Genomic DNA, 17,229 nt, shown 5'->3' on the forward strand with positions numbered 1-17,229 from the left:
TTTTCACATTTCTCTATTTCAAACAGTATGTTGAACTCTATCACATGATGATCGCTATTTGACAAATGCTCACGCATCATTCGGCTCTTAACTAAAACTGGCTCATTAATCATGACTAAATCTAATCTGGCCTTCCCTCTTACAGTCCAGAATATATCATTGCAGAAAACCATCCCAGATACACAAGACAGTCTGCACCTTTGACACGTTAATGCAATCTATATCAAAATTAAAATTCCCATTAAAACCACTCTATCTTTGCTGCATGCTTGTCTAATCTCTGCATTTATACAAGCTACCAATTCACAGTTACTACCAACCACAACTCCCACTACAATCTTAATTCCTTTTCTGTTTCTGAATTCGACCCATAAAGTCTCCACTGCCTGATTACCTCTCACTACAGGTAGGTCTAGATTTCCAAAAGGCATTCGAAAAGGTGCCATACAAAAGGTTAATAGGCAAGATATGGGGTCAGAGTTGAATATATGAGCATGGATTGGTTAACGGACAGAAAGCAGAGAGTAGGGATAAATGGGCCATTTTCAAGTTGGCAGGCTGTAACTAGTGAAGTGCCCAAGGATCAGTTCGAGAGCCTCAGACATTCACAATTTGTGTTAATGACTTCGACAAAGAGACAGAAAATAATGCATCTAATTTTGCTGGTAGTACAAAACAAGGTGGAAATGTAATCGCTGAGGAGGACACGAAGAGTCTGTGAAGAGATCGGTGAGTAGGCAACAAGGTGGCAGATGTAGTATAATGTGAAGTGTGAGGTGATTCACTTTGCTACTAAGAATGGAAAAGCAGAATATTTTATTGAAGGCACAGAAACTTCTAAAGGTTGAGGTTCAGAGAGTCATGGGTACACTTGTACGAGGAACATAAAGTTAGCATGCAGGTACAGCGAACAAATTGGAAGACAAATGGCATGTAAGCCTTTATTGCAAGGGGATTGGAGTACAAGAATGAGGAAGTCTTGCTACTATTGTACAGGGCTTTGATGAGACCACACCTGGAGTACTGTGTGCAGTTTTGGTCTTCACATCAAAGAAAGAATATTGTCATGCTCAGCCCCCACCTGCCAAGAATGAGGCACATGAATTTTTGTCATGAACATTGATTTTAAACTGTTACTGAAGAAAGGACTTGTTAAACAGATCAGCCGTGGCTGGAAAAAACATTGGCATATTAACAAAACAGTGCTTGGAAGGACAAAAGACACCTGACACCTTCAACCCATAATGGACCTTGATCACCAGGTATTGTGTGGAAGAGGAGCATTCCAGAGACTGCTAAGGTGATACAATCCAAGACGTGATCAGACCAGTTAGTCACATGACTAACCTACTGGGCAACCTGGGTTTTTCTGAATTGTACGAACAGTTCAAACTGAGTGTGTGTGTCTGTTTGGTCCTGGACGGAAGATCTCTCCTGTCTGCTCCCATCTTTCTCACAAGCCTCTGAATCCACTGAAGACACATGAAGCCCAAGAGAGAAAAGTCTCCTACAGCGAACAAGGTTTAAGAATAGTACTGGGTCCCAATGAAAAGATCTACCTACAATCAAGGACTCGACAGTGAGCTTGAAGAACTGTAACAACTCTTCAGATACTGCCTCAAACTTTTCCACTTTATTTTTTTCTTCTGATCTTTTGTGTCTCTATTTGTATGTGTGTATCGCATATGTAAGCAAGCGTGGGCACGTTGTGCATCCGTCGGCACCAACTGAATTAGAGTTTAAGTTCAAGTTTAATAGGTTTAAAGCAGAAAGGTTGAAATTTAAGAAAACCTGTTTGTGATTATAATTGGAAAACTGTGACCAAGGATTCACCAAGGGTCAGCGAAAAACACCATGTTTTAAAAATTAAACCCTGTTACGGTAAGACCAGGTGATGGCTGAGAGGGACCCCAAGACACCTTTCTCACCTGGTCGTAACAATATACTTGCCTTGGAGTCGGTACTGTGAAGGCTCACTGAATTTGTTTCTGGGATAGAGGGCTGTCATATCATATCATGAGAGGCCAAGTAAATTGCGCCTAAACTCTCTGGAGTTTAGAAGAACAAGGTGATCTCACTGAAACATCCAAGATCCTGAAGTGGCTTGACGGATAGATACGGAGAGGTTATTTCTCCTGGCTGGGGAATCTAGAACAGAGGGTACCATCACAAGATAAGGGGCAATTATTTAGAACTGAGATGAGGAGAAATTCCCTCATTTGGAAGGTTGTGAATCTTTAGAATTGTCCACCCATGAGGGTTGTGAATGCTCCATCATTGAATACATTTAAGGCTGAGATAGACAGATTTTTGGGGCATCAAGGGAAATGGGGAGCAGGGTGGAAAGTGGAGTTGAGGCAGATCAGCCAAGATCTGAATGGCAGAGCAGGCACAAGAAGCTGTATGGTGTACTCCTGCTCCTATTATTTATATTAAAATGATTTCATCCTTAATGTTACTGCACCTCCTCAACCACTTTTCTTATCTTTCATGCATACCGTATAACCTGGTATACTTACTTCCCGTCTTGCAGCCACATCAGCCATAACGGCACTAGAGACCACCATTTATCCCATTGAGTCCATTGAGTCCATGCTGACTCTCTGTAGAGCAATTCAGTCAGTCCCACTATCCCCCTCTATGCCGTAGCAAGTTTACTTCCCGCAAATGCCCAGGCAATTTTGTCAAATCATTGATCGTCTCTACTTCCACCACCCTCAGAGGCAGCGAGTTCCAGATCATTTGCTGCATAAAAAAGTTCACCTCCCTGTATCTCTTGTTAAAAACCTTAAATGTATCCCCTCGTCCTTGTACCAGGAGCTGACTGAGCAGCATTTCTTTGTCTACCTGAAGGAAACCTGTCATAATCTTATCCACCTCTAGAAATCTCCCCTCACCTCCTTTGCTCCATCAACCCCAGTTTCACCTACCCAGCCTCACTGCTAAAATCCCTCATCCCTGGAACCAATCTGGTAAATCCTCTCTGCAAGCTCTTAAGGGCCCTCATATTCTTCCTAAAGTGTGACAACCAGAACTGGACACAATACTCCAGTTGTGGCCTAACCAAGGCTTTAGAAAGGTTCAGCATAACTTCACTGCTTGTGTACTCAACATGTCTATTAATGAAGCTCAAGATCTCATATGCTTTACTAACCACTATCTCAATATGTCCTGCTACCTTCAAACATCTACGTAAATGAACCCGAAGGTCCCTCTGTCCCTGCACACTCTTGAGAACCGTGCCATTAAGAGTATATTGCCTCTCCCTATCCTTTGTCAAAATGCATCATCTCACACTTGTCTGTATGAAATTCCATCTGCCACTTGTCTGCCCATCCTGCTCGCCTCCGTTCTATTGCGTCAATTGGTTAACATTCTCACTAGTTGCCACACCTCCCAGTTTGCTATTAGCAAACTTTGAAAATCTACTCTGTATTCCAATATCCAAGTCATTTACATATATCAAAAAAAGCAATGGTCCCAGCACCAACCCTTGGGGAACACCACTGTCTACTACCCTCCAGTCTGAGCAACTGTGGAAATGAGCAGAACGACATGGCACTATGCTTGATGGGAAATATAGCCAAGTTAGGAATAGTAGCTTTGCTGAGCTTTGATGAAATGATTTAAAGCTTGAGAAACTGCAATGAAATAGTTAAAAGTAAAGGCTGAGAGTGTGAGATCGTATAAACTTACAGGCACTGGTAATTGCAAGGACATTTGTTCATTTATGACTTGATTGTGTGACTCCTTGTGGTTTGGAACAAATGGATTCCTGAGAGACATGCTGGCCATCCCCTGTTTGAGTGATAAGGAATGAAAGGCCCCACTATCACTGTATACTATTGCTGCTTGGTGTTACTTCATGCTGTGATTTGATAGAGATTACAGGATCCCCGGACTCATGACAATTGTGGGAAGCAAAAGCAGTATCTGTGGGAATCAAAATCAGTATTTTGTTTCTAACCCCTCTTCCTTTGCCAATTGTCTTAATGTCTGTTTTCTTTTTATCTTGCTGATGCAAAACAATATTATGTTAGTGACAAGTATGTATTGAGAATGGAGTGTATTATAACCTCAGTAACAGATGTACTGCATGTCACCACGTGGGTGAAGTCGAATTGTACCGCACTGATTGGTTAAACAAGGAGGTGTAGCATGAATCTTAATGTATAAACAGTAGTACCTGTATCACAAACTTCACTTACTCTGGTGGACCAGACAGACTCTGGGTGGAGTCAGTGTCGTTGTATTGGAGTAAGTCAGCCGGCTAAATGTGCAATAAGGTAATTGATTTTACCTACACATCCGACTCGGTATATTTACTGAACCAGACTGAAGGAAAAAAGAACTCACATTTACATAACAACAACTTGCTGTTTTCTGTCCTTAAGCCAATTTCTTTTTATCTAAATCGACTTTGACACTCCTATTCCATGAGCCTAAATTTTGTTCACAAGTCTTATGCGTCTCAGTGATGGCTACCATGTCATACCCTCCAAGTTGAATTTGCCCCTACAATTCATTCTATTTGTTCTTTATACTCTGTGCATTTGCATCAAGAATGCTTATTTGGGTCACATAACCCAACCTGTCCTTCAGCTCTAATGTTTTACTCATATTTCTTATTTGCCTCTCCAGATTTAATTACTTCACAATGTTCAGTTTTCCCTTTCCCTGTAATGCCTGAAGCACAATTTCTGACTGTTAATCTATTCGCTTCCCTTTTGGTTTCAAACTGTTAGCTGTATTGCCTTTTCCACCTGAGCCCTCCCCCCAGCTACCTTCACCCCACTTACTAGTTTGAAGTCCTTGTGACTACCCTATTTATCCTTTCTGCTGGTCCCAACAGTACAGTTTCTTCCTGCCCCAGTACTGGGGCTAGCGTTACACGAAATGCAACCCCTCTTTCCCACATCAGTCGTTCAGCCACATGTTCACCTCCTTATTCCTCTGCCAATTTTCATATGGGCTGGGTCATAATCCAGGAATTATAATTCTTAAGGTCCTGTCCTAATTTAGCTCCTTGTGGTCTAATGTTGTAATCTACTAACAAAAATGGCTCCTGGTACTCAAAATAAACTTGTGGCCTAGTTTAAGGCCCACTGAAGCCATAGGCAAACACATTGATAAATCTATACAAATTTATGGATCTACAGAAACCTGCAAGGTTGACGACTTTTTCTATTGGGCCCTCAAAACAAGCCTGAGTGGGCTGCTATGCAAAAAAACCAAGTGGTAGAAGTGAAGTGTAGTGGGGGGGGGGGGGGGGGGGGGGGGGGGGGGGAGGGGAGAAATAAAAACAGGAAGTAATACAAATAGTTGAAAACTTAAAAACTTAGGAATGAATACTTAATAGAATGCTACTGCTAGCAACAGAAAAAATAGATGTCCATTTTCAAAGGAGTGGAGACAAAAAATTAGTATTCGAGTACAACAAAAGAATTTAAAAAGGCCAAAGAAATATTAGCCTTTCTCACTATGTGGTAAAATACAAAGGGGGCCCCAAAGTTCTGGTTAGACCGCAATCGGAAAACTGTGTTAAATTCTGGGTGTTAAATTGACCCTGAAGGGGTGCAGCACAGATTCAACAGAATGTTAATAGTGCTGTAAGGGTTAAATTATGAGGACATGCTGCAGAGATGAGTCTTGTATTTCCCAAGGGATTTTCTAATCGGGTATTTAAGATGATGAAAGCATGTGAGAGTAGAGAGTGAAACTATTTCCTTTGGTGAGGGGAGTCCAATGCAAAAGATGCATAACCTTAAAATTAGAGCTGGGCTGCTCAACGATGACGTCAGCGAGTACCTCTTCACACCAAGGATAGTGGAAATCTGGAACTCTATCTCCCAAAAAGCCATTGGGACTAAGTCAATTGAAAATTTCAAAACAGAGATTGATAGATTTTTGGTAGCATAAGACTGTTAAGGGATATGAAACCAAAACAGGTGAATAGAGTTAACTTAAAGATCAGCCATAATCTAACTAAATGACGAACAGGCTCGAGGTGCTGAATGGAGTACTTCTATTCGAATGTTTAGTCATAAGAATCTGAAGTGAAGAAAAGGCCATTTGGCCCACTGATCTCTCATTCCAACCGACCTGCTGCAACCTACTCGAGCAAATCTCTCTCAAACCCTCAGAATGGGGAAAATCATCAGTCTTATGCAGTTAACAATGGCAGAAAAAGAGGCTCCAAATTCACTGTGCAAAAATTTGCAAGGTAATTAACAAGTAATATTAACAAGATACCCAATGCTCTTGGCTAAGAAAAGACTAGGCTTGGATATAATGCAGCATATGATTGAAGAGCCTGCCAGACTCACTATGCCAGACTCACTATGCCAGACTCACTATGCCAGACTCACTATGCCAGACTCACTATGCCAGACTCACTATGCCAGACTCACATCAAGAACAACTAATGTGATACAATTACAAGATTCAGGCATGCCCTGGTAAATGCAACAGTAAGTAAAAAGGAGAGGGGACAATTCGGTGAAATCAAACTTAATGGACTGCCCTGCTATCCAGACAAATACCCCAGTGAACAGTTACAAACAAATACTTCAGGGCAGCTCAGGACAAATCGGGATTTGCTGCAGAAAATTAAATAAATTACTGTTCAGAAACATGAGTAAGTGCAATATTCCTTATTATATACTTGGTTGTACTGATGGCACCAAATGTACCTAAAATCAAATCTTTAAAAAAAAGATTAGCTTCGTGGATTACAATTGAAATTGAAAAAATACAACTCACCTGATTTTCGACAGATGACTAAACTCTATTCCTGTGCAATTCACATTCCCATCTGTCATTTGCACACGCAACATCCTTGGCGCAGCTTGAGACTCCTCGTGATCCTTTGGAGCAGATATGTTCCTGATCTTCTGTAGTTGTAAGACACATGGACCTTCAAGCTAAAAAAAAAAATTCAGCATCAAAGAATCATCATGTAATTCAGAGAACAGATATTTCACAAAAAAGCTTTTCACTTCCAATATCAACAGAAATGTGAACTTGAATAGCAGTGGAAGGGGGAAGGGAGACAAGATCTTCCAGACAGATGGACATCTATCCAGATTACTCTGCCTCGCTACATCAAGTGCATGGGCAAAGACTGAGTACATATGGAAGCAAAAACAATGCCAGGTTGGTCACTAAATCTGTTCAATATGGTGACAAGAAAATAAGTCAATAAATTAGTCTTCTCATTTAAAGCTCAACAAAAATGCACATTTATTGTTGTTTTAATTAATAGCACAGTAAAAATTTTTAATGTCTTTATCGTTCCGAAATTGTCTCAGTGGCTCCCTATCAGACAAAAATTGTAATGTGGCTCCCTACGTGAAAAGGTTGGACACCCCTGGTGTATGCTGTAATGCTCTATAGCAGGAAGATAACATAATGCAGATTTTTGGTTAAAATTCTCTACGATGTTAACTAAATCCAAGTCATGGGCATTACATAGTCAAAGAGCACCAAGCCAGAAAACAACCTGAGCTCAAGGCAGCATATACTATCACACATCACAGGAAGCCAACTCAGCATAGTCAGTTTTCCCTTCACCTGGAATGCCTGTAGCACAATTTTGTGAACAAAAAGATGAATCTCACTTAATCTCAGTCTTTATAAGTGACTGCCAACTTGATTCAGCTGCACCAGTCAGAAGGTCATAGGTCTAGCCCAGCTGCAGGACATGATGGCTAAGTTCAATCAGTTAAGTTCTGAGGGAGCTCCCACCTTTCAAAGGTTCCATCCACCGACTCAGGTGTACATGCATGATCACTTAATGGGGTGATCTCTCAAGGGTCCTGGCCAACCTTATCTCAATCACCAAAAACACTTTTTGTCACTCATCTTGTGACGACCAGGTGAGAAAGGGGTCTAGGGGTCCCTCTCAGCCTTCACCTGCTCTTACTGTAATAGGGTTTAATTTTACAAAGTGATTCTTGACAACGCAGCCAGCCGCTGACGTCATCAGACTGCGCCAAGATGCGCACATGCGCAAACGGGCTCCTGCTCTCGCGCTGCATTCCGGATTGCCAGGACTGGTTGGCGCATGTGCATATGGCGTCATCGGGTTACACGGGGAAGCAGGGAGAGAGTGGGTGCGAGTGTGGCCGAAGACCTTGGTGGCTGCGGGTGCGGCTGCACTCTACTCCTTGCCCCCTCCCCTCGCCCACTCGCTCCCCACCCCCCCCCAAACCGCTCGGTCTCTCCAGCCATTGTGCTACAATGTGTTTACTTTGGCTTTGTGTGATTATTTGAGCAGTGCTATCTTTAGTCCTGGCAGCTGCCTGAACATCGCAGACTGTGACGTTTTAGTGGCACAGGTTGCATTTACGCATGTGCCTGTGCAGCGCTACCTAGTGATTGCACTGTCAGCAAATGCAGCCTTAACTTTAAACACACCGTGTTTTTCGTTCCCCTTGCTGAATCCTTCTTCACCGTTTTCCAGTATAAGGCAAAGAAACCAGCATAAACAGGTTTTCTTAGGTTTAAAGAAGGTTGAAATTTATTAAGCTTAAACTTGAACTCTAATTTGGCTAACGCCTACGGATACACAATGCGCTCACGCTAGCATGCACACGCAATACACACATGCAGATAGAGACAGAAAAGAGCCGAAAAAATAAAGTGGAAAAGTTTGAGGCAATATTTGAAGAGTTTTTGTTGTCGAGCTCACTGCAGAGTCCTTGATTGTAGGCAGTTCTTGCTTTTCGTTGGGCCCCAGTATTCTTTGTTATGACCAGGTGAGAAAGAGGTCTCGGGGTCCCTTTCAGCCTTCACCTGGTCTTACTGTAACAGGGTTTAATTTTAAACACAGTTTTCAGCTCCCCCTTGGTGAATCATTATTCACCACTTTCCAACAAAAAGGTAAATAAACAAGCACAAACAGGCTTTCTTAAGTTTAAAGAAGGTGAAATTTTATTGAACATAAACTCTAATTCGGTTAACGCCGACGGATATACGGCGCGCCCATGCTAGCATGCATACGCGATACACACATGCAGATAAAGACAGGAAAGCGAAGAAAAAATAAAGTGGAAAAGTTTGAAGCAATCTCAGAAGAGGGTTTCTTCGTTACTGTGCTTCGAGCTCGCTGTAGAGTCCTTGTTTGAAGATATGGTCTTGCTTTTCGTTGGAGCCCAGTTTTCTTCTTAAACTTTGTTCACTGTCGGAGACTTTTCTCTTTCTTGGGGTTCATGTGTCCTCAGTAGGTTTTGGAGTTCCGTGAGAAAGAGATGGGAGCAGACAGGCAGAGACAAGATTAAAAACAAGAAATGCTGGAAACACTCAGCAGGTCTGACAGCATCTGTGGAGAGAGAAGCAGAGTTAATGTTTCAGGTCAGTGACCCTTCTTCAGAAACGAGGTCTGCTTCAGTCCATGAGCCAAGAGCTTTCTGCCAGTTCAAACACTGTCACTTGGCCAGCAGGGTGGTCACGTGACTGACTGGTTTGACCAGGTCTATTCAGTGTATTGTATGGGAGCAGGGGATAGCTCCTTTTTTCCAACACTGCCTGCTAATATGCAAAAATGTGTTTCCGACCAGGGGCCTGGCAATTCCTTTCAATAGGCCTTCTCTTCTTCGCAGTAACAATTTGAAATTTAATATCCATGTGGCAAAATTAATGTGCCTCATTCTTGGTAGGTGGGGGCCTGCATGACATCATCTTAAACCTTGTTCGCTGTCGGAGACTCTTCTCTCTTGGGGTTCATGTGTCTTCAGTGGATTCAGCGGTTTATGAGAAAGAGATGGGAGCAGACAGGAGAGAGCTTCAGTTCAGAAGCACAGAGTCTTTCTGCTCATACTCTGTGGTTAGTTCAAAAAAACCTGGAACAGCCAGTTAGTCATGTGACCAGCTAGTCCATCCAGTCCTGGCCCCTGCAGATTGCATCACCCCAGCAGGCCCTGGAATGTGCTTCCCCATCTCCTCACTGTCCGGTGATCAACATCCATTGTGGGTTGAATGTGTCAGGGTATGGTCCTTTGTCCACACAAGCACCATCTGTTAGTATGCAAAAGTTTTTTTTCCAGTCACGGCTGATCTGTTCAACAAGTCAATTCCTTGCTCCAGCAACAGTTCAAAATCAATGTTCATATGACAAAACCAATCTCATTGATTTTGTGTATAGTGCCATCACACAAAAAGCAATGTCACACACACCTACACAACAAAGTAGTTGAGTGCAGAACAGCATAAAATGCTGTACAAAAGCAATTTTTTTTTCCAGTATTTCTAATACAGGTCCATATCAAATAATGCAATGACCTAAACACTCTATTCATTGCCACACTTGAATGATTGTAGAAAAAGTCTCCATCAATTGATAGATTGGATCGATACATGGCTTATGCAGTAGTCAGCTATTCAGACCAGAAGAGTCTTTCCATTTCTTAGTCTTGGCAGTGAAGGAAACACTACAGTTAGCCTCGGTATCCAAAGACTGAGGGAAAAAAAAATCTAGTGGAACATTATACATTCTTCCACTAATGGGCAACCATTAATTCCTGCTGTAAAATGCACCTCTGCACACCTCAACTGAAGAAAGCACTGCACAGGAACATCGACTATTCAGCCCCTCAAGTTTGTTGCCATTCAATGAGATCATGACTGATCAGCAGCCTAACTCCATAAACCCACCTTGCCCATATCCTTTAATACCTTGGATAACAAAAATCTAATCAACCTCAGATTTAAAATTCAAAATTGATCTAGCAACGATTCTCGTTTGTCGAAGAGTTCCAAACTTGCACCATGTAATTCCACAAAGAAAAGCATAATTTAAAAAAAAACTGCACCAATTTAAAAAACTCAAAATTCCTATTCCAAAACACACCAGTTAGGTAAGATTCAGCTTTTTGTTCAAGAAACCTATGGTGAAAGAGAACCAATGTGGATGTTTATAGCATATTAAATAGCTTACTTGGGTTTAACCAAGATTGGATAACGTTGCGGGGGACGACTTACCAGGGGTAAGCAATGGGGTACAGGTATCTGGCACAGAGTCTGTCCCTGTTGCTCAGAAGGGAAGGGGGAAGAGGAGCAGAGCATTAGTCATTGGGGACTCCATAGTTAGGGGAACAGAGAGGAGGTTCTGTGGGAACGAGAGACACTCACGGTTGGTGTGTTGCCTCCCAGGTGCCAGGGTTCGTGATGTCTCGGATCGTGTTTTTGGGATCCTTAGGGGGGAGGGGGAGCAGCCCCAAGTCGTGGTCCACATAGGCACCAACGACATAGGTAGGAAGAGAGATGGGGATTTAAGACAGAAATTCAGGGAGCTAGGGTGGAAGCTTAGAGCGAGAACAAACAGAGTTGTTATCTCTGGGTTGTTGCCCGTGCCACGTGATAGCGAAGCGAGGAATAGGGAGAGAGAGATAGAGGAGTTGAACATGTGGCTGCAGGGAAAGTGCAGGAGGGAGGGTTTTGGTTTCCTGGATAATTGGGGCTCTTTCTGGGGTAGGTGGGACCTCTACAAACAGGATGGTCTTCACCTGAACCAAAGGGGTACCAATATCCTGGGGGGGGGGGGGGGGGAAGAGCGGGGAGATTTGCTCGTGCTCTTCGGGGGGGTTTAAACTAATTCAGCAGGGGAATGGGAACTTAAATTGTCGTGCCAGTGTACAGGATGTTGAGAGTAGTGAGGTCAGGGATAAGGTTACAAGGACGCAAGAGGGCACTGGCAAGCAAGAATCTGGTTTAAAGTGTGTCTACTTCAACGCCAGGAGCATCCGGAATAAGGTGGGTGAGCTTGCAGCATGGGTTGGTACCTGGGATCTCGATGTAGTGGCCATTTCGGAGACATGGGTAGAGCAGGGGCAGGAATGGATGTTGCAGGTTCCGGGATTTAGATGTTTCAGAGAAGATGGTAAAAGAGGGGGGGGTGTGGCATTGTTAATCAAGGAGAGTATTACAGCGACAGAAAGGACATTTGAGGACTCGTCTACTGAGGTAGTATGGGCCGAGGTTAGAAACAGGAGAGGAGAGGTCACCCTGTTGGGAGTCTTTTATAGACCTTCGAATAGTTCCAGAGATGTAGAGGAAAGGATAGCGAAGATGATTCTCGACAGCAGCGAGTGTAACAGGGTAGTTGTTATGGGGGACTTTAACTTTCCAAATATCGACTGGAAATACTATAGTTCGAGTACTTTAGATGGGTCAGTTTTTGTCCAGTGTGTGCAGGAGGGTTTTCTGACACAGTATGTAGACAGGCCAACCAGGGGCGATGCCACATTGGATTTGGTACTGGGTAATGAACCCGGCCAGGTGTTTGATTTAGATGCAGGTGAGCACTTTGGTGATAGTGATCACAATTCGGTTAGGTTTACCTTAGCGATGGGCAGGGACAGGTATATACCGCAAGGCAAGAATTATAGCTGGGGGAAAGGAAATTATGATGCGATTAGGCAAGATTTAGGATGCGTAGGTTGGGGAAGGAAACTGCAGGGGATGGGAACAATCGAAATGTGGAGCTTATTCGAGGAGCAGCTACTGCGTGTCCTTGATAAGTATGTACCCGTCAGGCAGGGAGGAAGTTGTCGAGCGAGGGAGCCGTGGTTTACTCAAGAAGTTGAAGCGTTTGTCAAGAGGAAGAGGGCGGCTTATGTTAGGATGAGACGTGAAGGCTCAGTTAGGGCGCTTGAGAGTTACAAGCTAGCCAGGAAGGATCTAAAGGGAGAGCTAAGAAGAGCAAGGAGAGGACACGAGAAGTCATTGGCGGATAGGATCAGGGAAAACCCAAAGGCTTTCTATAGGTATATCAGGAATAAAAGAATGACTAGAGTTAGATTAGGGCCAATCAAGGATAGTAGTGGGAAGTTGTGTGTGGAATCAGAGGAGATAGGGGAAGCGTTAAATGAATATTTTTCGTCAGTATTTACAGTAGAGAAAGAAAATGTTGTCAAGGAGAATACTGAGATTCAGGCTACTAGGCTAGATGGGATTGAGGTTCACAAGGAGGAGGTGTTAGCAATTTTGGAAAGTGTGAAAATAGATAAGTCCCCTGGGCCAGATGGGATTTATCCTAGGATTCACTGGGAAGCTAGGGAGGAGATTGCAGAGCCTTTGTCCTTGATCTTTATGTCGTCATTGTCGACAGGAATAGTGCCGGAAGACTGGAGGATAGCAAATGTTGTCCCCTTGTTCAAGAAGGGGAGTAGAGACAGCCCTGGTAATTATAGACCTGTGAGCCTTACTTCGGTTGTGGGTAAAATGTTGGAAAAGGTTATAAGAGACAGGATTTATAATCATCTAGAAAAGAATAAGTTCATTAGCGATAGTCAGCACGGTTTTGTGAAGGGTAGGTCATGCCTCACAAACCTTATTGAGTTTTTCGAGAAGGTGACCAAACAGGTGGAAGAGGGTAAAGCAGTGGATGTGGTGTATATGGATTTCAGTAAGGCATTTGATAAGGTTCCCCACGGTAGGCTATTGCAGAAAATACAGAGGTATGGGGTTGAAGGCGATTTAGAGCTTTGGATCAGAAATTGGCTAGCTGAAAGAAGACAGAGGGTGGTGATTGATGGCAAATATTCATCCTGGAGTTTAGTTACTAGTGGTGTACCGCAAGGATCTGTTTTGGGGCCACTGCTGTTTGTCATTTTTATAAATGACCTGGAAGAGGGTGTAGAAGGGTGGGTTAGTAAATTTGCGGATGACACAAAGGTCGGTGGAGTTGTGGATAGTGCCGAAGGATGTTGTAGGATACAGAGGGACATAGATAGGCTGCAGAGCTGGGCTGAGAGATGGCAAATGGAGTTTAATGCGGAAAAGTGTGAGGGGATTCACTTTGGAAGGAGTAACAGGAATGCAGAGTACTGGGCTAATGGGAAGATTCTTGGTAGTGTAGATGAACAGAGAGATCTTGGTGTCCAGGTACATAAATCCCTGAAGGTTGCTACCCAGGTTAATAGGGCTGTTAAGAAGGCATATGGTGTGTTAGCTTTTATTAGTATGGGGATCAAGTTTCGGAGCCACGAGGTCATGCTGCAGCTGTACAAAACTCTGGTGAGACCGCACCTGGAGTATTGCGTGCAGTTCTGGTCACCGCATTATAGGAAGGATGTGGAAGCTTTGGAAAAGGTGCAGAGGAGACTTACTAGGATGTTGCCTGGTATGGAGGGAAGGTCTTACGAGGAAAGGCTGAGGGACTTGAGGTTGTTTTCGTTGGAGAGGAGGAGGAGGAGAGGTGACTTAATAGAGACATATAAGATAATCAGAGGGTTAGATAGGGTGGATAGTGAGAGTCTTTTTCCTCGGATGGTGATGGCAAACACGAGGGGACATAGCTTTAAGTTGAGGAGTGATAGATATAGGACAGATGTCAGAGGTAGTTTCTTTACTCAGAGAGTAGTAGGGGCGTGGAACGCCCTGCCTGCAACAGTAGTAGACTCGCCAACTTTAAGGGCATTTAAGTGGTCATTGGATAGACATATGGATGAAAATGGAATAGTGTAGGTCAGATGGTTTCACAGGTCGGCGCAACATAGAGGGCCGAAGGGCCTGTCCAGCGCTGTAATATTCTAATTCTAATTGTTTCAAAATTTGACAGAAAGTAGAATCAATGAAATTAAATGGAATTTCAAGAACATTTTTGAAAAGCTATTGGGAAACTTTTTTATTGTAAATGATAAACATTTGAAATGACCTGTGCAAAATGAAGTCAATAGAAACTGGGTTATTAAAACTACATCTAACAGCCTTTACAGTAAAATTACTTGGGTTTAGATGACACACAGAATTGGGAATAACTCTGTCCAAGTGAAGGTGATAAATCCTTCCGGATATATAAATGACAACCAAAAATGTCAGAAAGCAATCCACTGAAACAAAATAAATCCCATTTCAAAACATTTATCATCTTTTAAGGATGGGAGAATTATCTGTTATCAATAGCAGCTGATGTTAGAAAACAATGGGAAAGGTCAACACACACCTCCAGTTCCCATCATGGTATGAAACATTGACTTCCTACACAAGTAGGAGACTGGTGGACCAAAGTTAAAGGTATTCATGATTCTGCATGATAATTCAAGGGAATTACAGGAATAGGGTGCAAGAAATTGAGAGAAAAATTACATGCAAAAAACTCACTAGTAGCCCCAATTGACATCCTCTTCAAACTTACCTGACAATTCAGCAAATTGTCAAATTAGTTTTATCGGTTGGCATCCTAAATCAGCAAAATATAATCCAAGAGTTTGCACAGCCACCTCAGAAAAGCATGCTTTGGCAGAAATTCTTATTTTACCATGGTCAAAAGACATGAAATAGCCCCCCAAAAACAGCTCCGACTGCAGCCAACACACAACCCAGCGTCACCTCGCCAACACACAACCCAGCGTCACCTCGCCAACACACAACCCAGCGTCACCTCGCCAACACACAACCCAGCGTCACCTCGCCAACACACAACCCAGCGTCACCTCGCCAACACACAACCCAGCGTCACCTCGCCAACACACAACCCAGCGTCACCTCGCCAACACACAACCCAGCGTCACCTCGCCAACACACAACCCAGCGTCACCTCGCCAACACACAACCCAGCGTCACCTCGCCAACACACAACCCAGCGTCACCTCGCCAACACACAACCCAGCGTCACCTCGCCAACACACAACCCAGCGTCACCTCGCCAACACACAACCCAGCGTCACCTCGCCAACACACAACCCAGCGTCACCTCGCCAACACACAACCCAGCGTCACCTCGCCAACACACAACCCAGCGTCACCTCGCCAACACACAACCCAGCGTCACCTCGCCAACACACAACCCAGCGTCACCTCGCCAACACACAACCCAGCGTCACCTCGCCAACACACAACCCAGCGTCACCTCGCCAACACACAACCCAGCGTCACCTCGCCAACACACAACCCAGCGTCACCTCGCCAACACACAACCCAGCGTCACCTCGCCAACACACAACCCAGCGTCACCTCGCCAACACACAACCCAGCGTCACCTCGCCAACACACAACCCAGCGTCACCTCGCCAACACACAACCCAGCGTCACCTCGCCAACACACAACCCAGCGTCACCTCGCCAACACACAACCCAGCGTCACCTCGCCAACACACAACCCAGCGTCACCTCGCCAACACACAACCCAGCGTCACCTCGCCAACACACAACCCAGCGTCACCTCGCCAACACACAACCCAGCGTCACCTCGCCAACACACAACCCAGCGTCACCTCGCCAACACACAACCCAGCGTCACCTCGCCAACACACAACCCAGCGTCACCTCGCCAACACACAACCCAGCGTCACCTCGCCAACACACAACCCAGCGTCACCTCGCCAACACACAACCCAGCGTCACCTCGCCAACACACAACCCAGCGTCACCTCGCCAACACACAACCCAGCGTCACCTCGCCAACACACAACCCAGCGTCACCTCGCCAACACACAACCCAGCGTCACCTCGCCAACACACAACCCAGCGTCACCTCGCCAACACACAACCCAGCGTCACCTCGCCAACACACAACCCAGCGTCACCTCGCCAACACACAACCCAGCGTCACCTCGCCAACACACAACCCAGCGTCACCTCGCCAACACACAACCCAGCGTCACCTCGCCAACACACAACCCAGCGTCACCTCGCCAACACACAACCCAGCGTCACCTCGCCAACACACAACCCAGCGTCACCTCGCCAACACACAACCCACTTGCCAATTTCCTGGCTTGACTATAAATGCATGGTCGCAAAAATAAATTAACTAAAACTTGTTCTTTGGGCATAATTGGCAATCAGGACACAAATGCACTCAAAATTGCATCCAAGTAATATTTCAAGTTCCTGCTCAAGCTCATCTGCATAACCGCAAACAAAATCTTCAGAGAAAAAAAGCAATGAAAAGGAAAGACAGACAGACTTGCATTTATAAAGCACTTCTTTCACACGGACGTCTCAAAGCACTTTGCAGCCAACGAAGTACTTTTGAAATGTAATCACAGTTATGATGACGCAAACGTGGCAGCCAATTTGAGCACAGCAAACTCCCACGAACAGCAATGTAATGACCAGATAATAACAAAAAATGGTGGAAATATAAAACAGGTCAGGCAACATCAGTGGAGAGTGAAGCAGAGTTAAGATTTCAGGTCCGTGACCCTTCTTCAGAACTGGCAAATATTAGAAATGTAAAAGCAAGTAAAGTGGGGGTGGGGCAAGTGTTAACAAAAGGAGGTGGTG

General features: G+C 44.3%; 1 protein-coding gene across 1 annotated transcript in view; it reads right to left on the bottom strand.

Annotated features, from left to right (window-relative positions):
• The window catches only part of tdrd3 (tudor domain containing 3), a 193,968-nt gene that overhangs the window by 137,098 nt on the left and 39,641 nt on the right, over positions 1-17,229 (bottom strand). Inside the window, 2 exon segments of the mRNA XM_068034428.1 lie at positions 6,138-6,204; positions 6,763-6,923. Of these exon segments, the coding sequence (XP_067890529.1) occupies positions 6,138-6,204; positions 6,763-6,923 (228 nt within the window).

This window comes from Heterodontus francisci, chromosome 6, assembly GCF_036365525.1.
Source record: "Heterodontus francisci isolate sHetFra1 chromosome 6, sHetFra1.hap1, whole genome shotgun sequence".
Lineage (NCBI taxonomy): Eukaryota > Metazoa > Chordata > Chondrichthyes > Heterodontiformes > Heterodontidae > Heterodontus > Heterodontus francisci.